Source organism: Ascaphus truei, chromosome 2, assembly GCF_040206685.1.
Source record: "Ascaphus truei isolate aAscTru1 chromosome 2, aAscTru1.hap1, whole genome shotgun sequence".
Taxonomy (NCBI): domain Eukaryota; kingdom Metazoa; phylum Chordata; class Amphibia; order Anura; family Ascaphidae; genus Ascaphus; species Ascaphus truei.
This window is the reverse complement of record NC_134484.1, coordinates 410,407,764-410,418,617: the sequence shown is the minus strand read 5'-3', so window position 1 is coordinate 410,418,617 and position 10,854 is coordinate 410,407,764. Positions and strand designations below refer to the sequence as shown.

The window sequence follows — 10,854 nt, the reverse complement described above, 5'->3', positions numbered from 1 at the left end:
CAGATCACGCTGCCGCTCAGCAGCATCTGGTATAACTGTAGCCTTAGGAACTAGATGTCCTGGAGGTCAGGTGAGAGACATCGTGAGTGAGTGTATATGTGTGTACGTACATATACAGAGACACACTTATTTTTATTACACAACTAGTATCTCAGGAACCAGGGTTTCTGGAGGTCAGAGGTGTGAGAGAGAATGTGTATGTATACGAACATACACACACTCACCTGACCTCCGGGACCCCTGGATCTGGAGATAGAAAATAGAATATAAATGTGTGTACTGTATGTATGTATGTATTTATACATACACACACACACACCTCTAACCTCCAGAACACCTAGTTCCTGAGATACTAGTTTAGTAATAAGAATAAAGAGTATTATTTATTTATTTTACACTGTATAAAGAAGACCCACTCTCCACCCCCCCAAAAAAAAAAACTTGAGAAGAGCAGACTGCTGCTTTAAGTTGTATCAGATTTACAATTTATTGGCGGCTATTAGTGACAGCCGAAAAATCCAACACAGTTGGGACAGAACAGGCAGATGGCACTGAATAAGCGCTGAAAATAACGCTGGCACAGTTGTACACTTTTTGGTGATGAAAGCATTTACATTGTGTAACATTCATTTGGATATAAGCAGCATATATTTGCAACAAGTCAAAAGGAATAATAAAAAAAAAAAAATCCAAATTTTACTTGGATAATTTTCTATGAATGTGAAAGAAAGAAAAAAAAAAAACCAGTGCTATTTAGTTTATCTGCACAATTTACCTGCCACCTGGGCCAAAAATGTGTGATAGAACTAGTTGGGATGCTTTCACTTATGAATATTCTTAGAAATATCATCCTAATGGTATCATTTGGCGCGAAACGCTCCAGTGTTTCGAACTTTGTGTACAATTGAAATGTTCCATGAAAACAATGAACTATTGTTCGTCCAGTTCTTAATGTCCATTGTAACAAGACGTTGTGGGAGAAAAAAAGTGCCATAAAACAAAGCAGCCAGAAAATATTACAAAATGTTTAATATCATGGTGTGACATCTTCACGGCCATTGAAATATGGAATGTAGTTTGGATGCGTACAACACAAAAAGCTTGTCCTTGTTTCCCAGAATCCTTGGCTCACGAGGGAGTTAAGCCTGGACTTGTCATCTCTGTTGTAGGGCTTGCAAGATACTCACTTGACTTGAGGCTTGTAAGAGACTTGTAACTTGCAACAGATGTAAGGGAGCCACAGAGGCCAAGTAATGATGGGGTGTTTTCTTTCCCTGCGAAAACAGATCATCTGTTTGTTATACAGAGGAAGCAAGTAAAAAAGAAAGAAAAAACAGAGCGTGACAGAAGCACAAAACTAGGTGTTTAAAGAAAAACATCCTCCCCAAAAAAACACATCGGCAGCTAGGAAACAAAACAAATATTGGCACTCCAGAACAGGGGTTCTCAACTCCAGTCCTCATGATCTCCCCAACAGGTCAGGTTTTAAGGATATCCCAGCTTCAGCACAGGTTGTGCAGTCTTTGACTGAGCCACTGATTGAGCCACCTGTGCTGAAGCTGGGATATTCTTAAAACCTGACCTGTTGGGAGTCTTGAGGACTGGAGTTGCGAACCCCTGTTCTAGAATCAAAAATGAATACAGCACTTAATTTATTAAACAATCTGAAAGATACAAAAAGCAATAGTCCGACGCGTTTCTGCCTACAAAGAGGGCTCTCAAGGGCAGTCATACACAATACTATTTCCGCTTCCTTAAAACACACAAACCGAAGTTACCAATTCATACCATTAACCCTTTCACCATCAATCGAAGAGATACTGTATGACCAGTAAATAATAGGATATTATGTGTTTGCGGATGTAAGGAGGAGACAATCAACTACAGACACGACTAATTCAATATCTTTGTTTAAGCCTTTTGCTTCCAAAGTATAACAATCCAAAAGGATTCTCCTCTGTAATAACTATCTCCCCCTCTCGTCCCATATCACCAACTGTCTATCCGCAATAATTTCCTCCTAAATGTCCCACCATTACCTGATGCTCAACATGTCCAAAACAGAATGAATACATCTTTCCTATTTCCGTGGTCACCCCTACACCCAAATTCTCCCACACGGTCAAGACCACAACAATCTTTGACTCTGACCTCTCCTTCACGGCTCACATTCTAGCTCTCACCAAGCGGATACGTTGCGTCTGAAAAAGATACGCCCCTTCCTCACTCATTGTGCAGCTACAATCCTAATTCACTCACTTATCCTGGACTACTGCATTCTTCTCCTAGTTGGCATTCCCCTCATCCTTCTGTCCCAACTTCAATCCATCCAAAACATTACTTCTTTGTCATACCAGTGTAAAGACCAATCATTGTTATTATTCATTTTTACCTTGCCCATTATCTTAAAAGCAGGAATCAAGCCTACACAATTTTTATACAATTGCAACCAGGTGACCCCCCGGTACCAGAGATCTATACAAATATACTCATATACTTCAAAAGAATGGCCTTTAAGAACAGTATTTTGAAACTAAAATATTAATGCATCTATCCTTTTTTTCATATAGTAGACCAAAATAAATGATGGGTATGTGTTATCTAGTGATGTATTTTGTGTCTATAATGCAAGATAATTATTTATTCCAATCTTTGTACATTATAGTTAAATCCTTACATGCTACTTTCAATGAGGCATTTGTGGCTGGGTCAGGTGCCTAGACGTGATGACAGTACACTTCTCTCAGAGAAAAGGGGGAGAGAGGACAAAAAGGGAGGGGAGGGAGAGATATAGAAAGGAGGGAGGGGGAAAGGGGGGGGAGAGAGGAGGTAGGGAGAAGCTGGGAGAGGGAGAAAGGGGGGAGAGGGAGAAGAGGAGAGAAAGGGGAGGGGGGAGAGAAAAGGGAGGGGGAGAGAGAAAAAGGAGGAGGGAGGGTGGGAAAAAGGGGGAGGGGTTTGTGAGAGGGGGATGGGGGGGTGCCCTCCCTCCTCCCCCTGCTCAACAAGCCAGGGCCAAGGTCGAGACTAGTCCTGGACCCACAAAAAAAGCTGTCGACGGCCCAGTTGATATTCGAGAAACTGTACACGTACGACACTTAGACCAATATTATATACTCATTTCTACTTGGTTAATGCGTACTACAAATTGCAGAAGAGGAATTAAGGATCTTCGTCATTTGGTTGTTTTTAACTTTGAATAGATGATAAAATCTACTTTGTTACACTTTGACATGATTTTAAAATGGAACCGGTATGATGGGGCTGCCTCGAGTAGAAAACATAAAATGCCCGAAAGAAAACCTAGGGCAGGAGCTTGGGTTATTACAAATATACAAGTACTCATGCACTAGACTATATATTTTATTCTGAAATTAAGTACGTTAAGAATAAACAGACCTTCACTTAAGTTTGATCCATCATGCTTTCCATTTCCGTCCTGAAAATGCCCGGGGGCAAACGAGATCTGGGAGAGGCTGCCATCTGCAGATAGCTGACTGAAGCTTTGGAAACTTTTTCTGAAACACAGAAATAAATATTTCATAAGGCATTCGGTCTTTTTGTACTGATCTAATAAGAGCGCAGCCTGCCTACACTGTTCTTCCATGTCCACAACAGATTGACACTGGCATTCCACCAAGTACAGAGGGATTAAAGCAGCAATATTTTTCATCAATATCAAATAGATAGGACTTCCAGATCTGGCCACATTAGAATGTATTTTCCTACTTATAACAACCGATGTTTTCCAAAATGATGGCTGTAGGCAAGTCTAGTTGCTAATGTTCTTGTCCTATCCCAGGTCACCAGTAACTGTGGAGACCTGTCCGTCCTCTTTTCATAATGAAAACTATTTTAACACTTAAGGTGATTTCCTATATCAAAACATGTACGGTATGCACATTTAACGCATATACTCACACACTAGCTATACCGCCGCTTAGTAAATACGGTCAACGCAATGGTCAAAATGTTTTAGAGTAGTGTTGCTAACAAACACACAGATAGCCAGATACCCAGCAAGCGCTCAGAAACCCCCCAAAATTACCACAATATACTGTATATATATATATATGTGTATAAGTGTCAAAAGGAGTGCCAGTTAGTGTTAGGACCTGCGATATTATGGCCATGCCTTGAAAGTGGCTCGCAGGCTTATACGCTTTGGCCAAAGGGTTAACTAAATGACCCTTTTTTCAAGAGATATACTGTATAGGTATTTCACTGTGTATTTTTGTCACATTGGATGTTGCTCTGGACTTGAGTAATGTTGTCCCAAGGTTTAAAACAAATTCTAAACCCATTAAACATTGTGGCAAAGCTCTTTAAACCTCGTTTTAGAAAGGCCTATACAATGCTGTAAACACTTTTCACAAAAATATATTGTTTCCTAAATTAAAAAAGTAGTAATACTCGCAAGTTTGAATAAGTAGTGGTAATAAAACGAATGAAGGGCTCAAGAGCCGCCATAAAAACATTGTGCCTTTCCACTATCTTTATCACTTCAAGCAGAGGGAAATCGCTGCAAGTATACACCAAATAGTAGAGCAGGGGGTGCGCAAAGTGGGGGGTGCAAGATTTTTCAGGGGGGGCGCGGCAGTTGCAAAGGCCCCGCGCTCTTCCCCACGGTATTCAAATTAAATGCCAGTGGATCGCGTGAGGCCTCTGCAATATCTCCTACCTTGATTTCGGCTATACGTTGCCATGGCAACGCGGCGGGATCACAAGGCGTCCCATTGCCATGGCAACGTGATGTCACGTGACCCCGCGGCGTCATTTCACGCCGAAGACAAGGAAGGAGGGGGGCGCAAGCCGGTAAGGAGAGCAGGCAGGGGTGCGCAGGGGGAAATGTTTGCGCACCCCTGAAAGTAGAGTAACTGAAATTAGAACCACACAAAATCCTGTAGCAACAGGTGCAAGCAGACAACATGGTTGTGAGAACCTGTCGCTAGAGTAAATGGTTTTAAATACTTAGGTGATGAAAACATACTAAATACATAATATTTTACATTTAAATAATTAATTTTTTATTTTCTTACATAATTGTAACCATGGCGTCCTCCGGTGCTGAACATTGCTATTGTCGGGGCCGAGAGCCCCCAAACCCCCCGAAGGTGTCGGTGTTCGCTGTGTGACGTCTAACTTTTCAACTTTCCACTGGCCCGCAGATCACGCAAGATTTGGCAGCAATTATTATTTCACCAGGAGGGTGCCCCGGCAAGGACACTAATTTATCTTGGAAACTGGGGGTCCATGGCATTGAAAGTGGAGAGAATGAAGGCCTCCCCAGTCATCCTCCAGGTACTGTGGATGAAAAGCTCTTCTCCACGTTGCTCCAATTAAAAAAAAAAAAAAGGATTTCATCCTCTAAACGTACTTTTGGCCGTCGTCTTGGTCTTTGGATATCCCTTGGAATCCAGTCTAGTACCATCCCTGTCCAACAATGGTAATTTCTGCTTGTGATATGTCCGGCCTACTGCCATTTGAATTTTGTCACCCTTGTAAAGTTACAGACTCCTTTGGTTTTAGATCAATTCATTATTTTTCCTGTCTCGTCGGGTAATACCCAGCATACATCTCTCCATACATCTTTGAGTTGTCTGAAGCTTCTGAATTATCTTTGCATTTAGGGTCCATACATAAGCAAAGCAGGATACACTGGTCAGACACTTTCCTTTTTAGGTGAAGTGGAAGGTTCCTTTGTAAGATTGTCTTGTTTCTTCCAATGCATCCTATCTACATTGCCTATTGATTTCATTAGAAATGTTCCCATCTATTGATACTTGCTAGCCACGGTAGACCGATTTTGACTTTCGATCTTTGTAGAATCTATTTGTTGAAAATCCCTTTGGTCTTGCGGAGATTCATACGGAGACCCACTTTTTTAATTTCTTTGGTGACTTTTAATTTTTTTGCTGGAGGTCTTCTGGGCTTGGGGCAAAAATAACAATGGCATCTGCAAATTGTACGTGACTCGTGATTTTAGTCCCCTTTTCTTCCCAATTCACTATCCTGAACAATTCAAGTGTTGCTCTAAAAACGCTTTGGTAACACGCGGTCTCCCGGTCTAACTCCCTTGCTGATCCTTATCTTGCATGTATTGTATTGTATGTCTTTATTTATATAGCGCCATTAGTGTACATAGCGCTTCACAGTAGTAATACATGTGGTAATCAAATAAATAACAGATAATATAAATAACAGATCATGGGAATAAGTGCTTTAGACATAAAAGTAACATTTCGGAAGAGGAGTCCCTGCCCCGAGGAGCTTACAGTCTAATTGGTAGGTAGGGAGAACGTACAGAGACAGTAGGAGGGAGTTCTGGTAAGTGCGTCTGCAGGGGTCCAAGCTTTATGTATCGTGTTTAGAATATCCACAGTGCTATTCATATGCTTCTTTAAGCAAGTGTGTCTTAAGGTGGGTCTTAAAGGTGGATAGAGAGGGTGCTAGTCGGGTAAGGGCATTCCAGAGGTGTGGGGCAGTCAGTGAAAAAGGTTTAAGGCGGGAGAGGGCTTTAGATACAAAGGGGGTAGAAAGAAGACATCCTTGAAAAGAACGCAAGAGTCTGGATGGTGCATACCGAGAAATTAGGGATGAGATGTAAGGAGGGGCAGAAGAATGTAAAGCTTTAAAAGTGAGGAGAAGAATGGAGTGTGAGATGCGGGATTTGATCGGAAGCCAGGAGAGGGATTTCATGAGGGGAGATGCTGAGACAGATCTAGGAAAGAGTAGAGTGATTCTGGCAGCAGCATTTAGGATAGATTGTAGGGGAGACAGGTGAGAGGCAGGAAGGCCGGACAGCAGGAGGTTACAGTAATCAAGACGAGAGAGAATGAGGGCCTGAGTCAGAGTTTTAGCAGTCGAAAAACAGAGGAAAGGGCGTATCTTAGTTATATTGCGGAGGAAAAAGCGACAAGTTTTAGAAATGTTTTGAATGTGAGGGGCGAATGTGAGAGAGGAGTCGAATGTGACCCCTAGGCAGCGTGCTTGGGCTACTGGGTGAATGATTGTAGTTCCAACAGTAATGTGGAAGGAGGTAGTAGGGCCAGGTTTGGGAGGAAGTATGAGGAGCTCTGTTTTAGCCATGTTGAGTTTAAGGCGTCGGAGGGCCATCCAGGATGATATAGCAGAGAGACATTCAGAAACTTTGGTTTGTACAGCAGGTGTAAGGTCAGGTGTTGAAAAGTATATTTGTGTGTCGTCGGCATAGAGGTGATAATTAAACCCAAAAGATGTTATTAGGTCACCTAGAGAGAGTGTGTACAGAGAAAAGAGAAGAGGTCCCAGGACAGAGCCCTGGGGTACCCCCACAGAGAGATCAATAGAGGAGGAGGTGTTAGCAGAAGAGACACTAAAAGTACAATGGGAGAGGTAGGATGAGATCCAGGATAGAGCTTTGTTCCGAATACCTAGAGTATGGAGAATGTGGAGGAGAAGAGGGTGGTCCACTGTGTCAAATGCTGCAGAGAGGTCGAGTAATATGAGCAGAGTGTAATGACCGGTGTCTGTGGCAGCATGGAGGTCGTCAGTTATTTTAGTGAGGGCTGTTTCGGTGGAGTGAGCAGTGCGGAAGCCAGATTGTAGAGGGTCTAGGAGAGAATAGGTGTTGAGAAAATGGAGCAAGCGAGAGAATACAAGACGTTCAAGTAGTTTAGAGGCAAAAGGGAGACAGGTCGATAGTTAGAAAGACAGGTAGGGTCAAGCTTGCTGTTTTTGAGTAATGGTATGACTGTTGCATGTTTGAAGGAGGATGGAAAGGTTCCAGAGCAGAGGGAGGAGTTAAAAATGTGTGTAAGCGTAGGGATTATAGTAGGAGCTAGAGGTTTTAGGAGATGGGAGGGAATGGGGTCAAGAGGGCAAGTGGTAGAGGGAGAAGAGGAGATCAACAGCGACACATCCTCCTCTGAGACAGTGGAAAAAGACTCAAGGAAGGCAGGAGGAGAGTTAGGAAGAGGTGTAGGATGGGGGGAAGAAACAGAGGGGATGTTCTGCCGTATGGATTCCACCTTTTCCTTAAAATAGTCAGCAAAGTCCTGAGCGGAGATGGAGGAAGGAGAGGCAGCTGAGGGTGGTTTGAGTAGAGTATCAAAGACAGAGAACAGTCGGCGTGGGTTAGACTTGTGCATGTTGATTCGTGCAGAAAAATAGGCTTGTTTAGCTTGCAAGAGGGCAGAGTTGAAACAGGATAGCATAAATTTGTAGTGAAGGAAGTCTGCGAGAGTGTGAGACTTCCTCCAGAGGCGTTCAGAGGAACGAGTGGAGGAACGCAGCATGCGCGTGTGGGAATTTAGCCAGGGTCTAGGGTTAGAAGGGCGAGGGCGGCAGAGAGAAAGCGGGGCATGTAGATCAAGAGACGAGGACAAGACAGAGTTGTACTTTCTGACCAGGTTGTCAGGGTCTGTAGCAGAGCTGAGAGAGGAGAGGGAGGAGTGTAAAGTGGACTCAAAGTCAGGTAAGTGAATAGAGCGCAGGTTTCTGCAGAACCGGGGGGTAGATGGAGGTGGAGAAGGGGAGAAGCGAGATAAAGAGAATGAGATGAGATGATGGTCAGAGAGAGGAAAAGGGGAAATGGAGAAATCAGAGAGAGAGAAGTTTTTAGTGAAAACCAGGTCTAAGTAGTGGCCATCCTTGTGGGTGCTGGCTGCAGTCCACTGTTGAAGGCCAAAAGAAGAGGTAAGAGAAAGAAAGCGGGAAGCCCAAGAGAGAGAGGGGTCATCAATGTGGCAATTGAAGTCCCCAAGGAGAAGAACAGGGGAGTCTGAGGAGAGAAAGAAAGAGAGCCAGGATTCAAAGTGAGAGAGAAAGGCAGAAGGGGGATGAGTAGAGGTAGGTGGGCGATAGATGACCGCCACATGAACAGGGAGAGGAGAGAAGATCTGGACAGTGTGAGCCTCAAAGGAGGGAAAAGCAAGAGAGGGGGAATAGGAAGGGTTCGGTAACGGCAGACAGAGGAGAGCAGGAGCCCCACGCCTCCACCCCTGCCATCAGGGCGCGGAGTGTGGGAGAAGGAAAGGCCACCATAGGAGAGGGCAGCTTCCAGAGCAGAGTCAGACTGAGTGAGCCAGGTCTCAGTTAAAGCAAAGAGAAGCAGGGAGTGAGAGAGAAAGAAGTCATGTACAGAGAGGAACTTGTTAGAAAGAGAGCGTGCGTTCCAAAGGGCACAGGAGAAAGGGAGAGAGGATGGCAGGGGATGGGTATGAGGTTGGAGGGGTTGACACCAGAAGGAGTAGAAGTTGCATGTGGGAGGCGAGGACGAGAGCAAGTTGAAATAAGACAGGGACCAGGATTGGGAGAGATATCCCCAGAAGCAAGGAGGAGAAGCATGGATAGAAAGAGGATGTGTGAGGAGGATTTGTAGGGGTGTGTTTTAGTGCAGGGGATATAGCTGTGTGGTGTCAGAGGACGCAGGTAAGAAAGGAGTTCATGTGAACTGAGAAGTGGTGAAGAAAGGAGAGATGGAGATATATGAATAGAGTTTGATACATACTGAGGCTGGTAAAAAGAAGTGCATAATTTGAGATTGCATGTATTTTCATGTAATCTAATGGCCGATGTGGCATTCGTGTATATGTTTCTAAGAATAACAATGTACCCATCTTCAACTCTGGCTTCTTAATGCCTTTTTAGAACCGCTGAAGTGTATGTACGTACTGTATGTATGTCAAGTGTAGACCAAATCATAACCTATCAATCCTAAGCGGAGTGGCAAGTCATTTATTACTTTGGGAAATCCCTTCTGTATGACTTGAATGTGGTCCCTTGTGCTATATCCACTGTGACATCATGTGTGTTCTCTATACTGGGCTAAATCCAAGGTCTGTTGCAGCAGATGAGTGAGACTCTTCATCAAATTTGTCCTGGGCCCCCCGCCTTTTTTTTATTCTTGCATACATCTGAGAGTATTTGTGCTCCGTTTCCTGTACCAAACAATTCTAAAGACGATTGGAAAAATATTTTTTTTCCATCGGAGCTGCACTACCCATGTTTTTTTGTATTGTGACATATATTATTCCTATTGCATTCATTTTTCACGTCACTGGGTTGGTTGAAAAATACCTTAATTTACACGTGAAATTTGCGCTTTAACCTCTTCACTTCTGTTGCACACATTCGCCTTAAAAACGTGTAGTGTCTGTATTGTGGCACGCAAGGCCAGTGACCATGGATTAAATATGATGAAACCATGGAAATCTAAATAGGACCTAAATCTTACCAGAGCCAAATGTTTATTCAGTGTGTTTCACTCACCAATCTATACTGTAGGTCACAATACATTGCGTTTATAGCAGTAACCTCACCAAAACATACAAGTCTAGGTAGCGAAATAGTAAGTTCCGCCATTAGAGATCGATTGTTCCTTTGCACCTAATTAGGGGTTAGCGTTACAGCCAAGCTTGATGGGTTTCAGGAGTGCCGTATCTAATCAATAATGCAAAATCACTGAGTAAGTGGCACGGATGCTTTAACATTGACAGCTCCAACAAACTAAAAACCACCACCACATACTGACTTTACAATGCAGAAGAATTAGAGAGGGCGTCACCGATGTAGTAACATGCAGGCAATACAATGGCTATGAACAAAATGTTTTACCAAGGACACGACCCCAGTATGCATATTATGTACATGTTCTAGGTAATCTTAATTGTAGGAATCTGCCATTTCTCTTGGCACAGTTCTACAAATCCTTGATTCTCAATGGGTGCTATTATGTATTGTAATCCCAAATGGAACAATGTTGATTTTGCCGTGATTAAATGCTGTAGAATGGTGAAGGTAGCAATTTACTGTGCCACTGGATGAATGCTTTCCATAAAAGACTGTCTGAACTCAGGCATCATGTTGATTCCTTTC

General features: G+C 43.2%; 1 protein-coding gene across 5 annotated transcripts in view; it reads right to left on the bottom strand.

Annotated features, from left to right (window-relative positions):
- Nucleotides 1-401: 401 nt before the first annotated feature.
- Nucleotides 402-10,854, bottom strand: part of RUNDC3B (RUN domain containing 3B) — a 237,229-nt gene continuing 226,776 nt past the window's right edge. For 3 of the 5 annotated variants that reach the window (XM_075587444.1, XM_075587445.1, XM_075587448.1), the window contains 2 exons: nucleotides 3,397-3,515; nucleotides 402-1,274 (listed from right to left, as the gene is read on the bottom strand). In XM_075587444.1, the coding sequence (XP_075443559.1) occupies nucleotides 1,129-1,274; nucleotides 3,397-3,515 (265 nt within the window). In that variant the 3' untranslated portion in view covers nucleotides 402-1,128. The remainder of the gene's footprint in view (nucleotides 1,275-3,396; nucleotides 3,516-10,854) is intronic. The other 2 variants (XM_075587446.1, XM_075587447.1) reach the window with 1 other exon arrangement.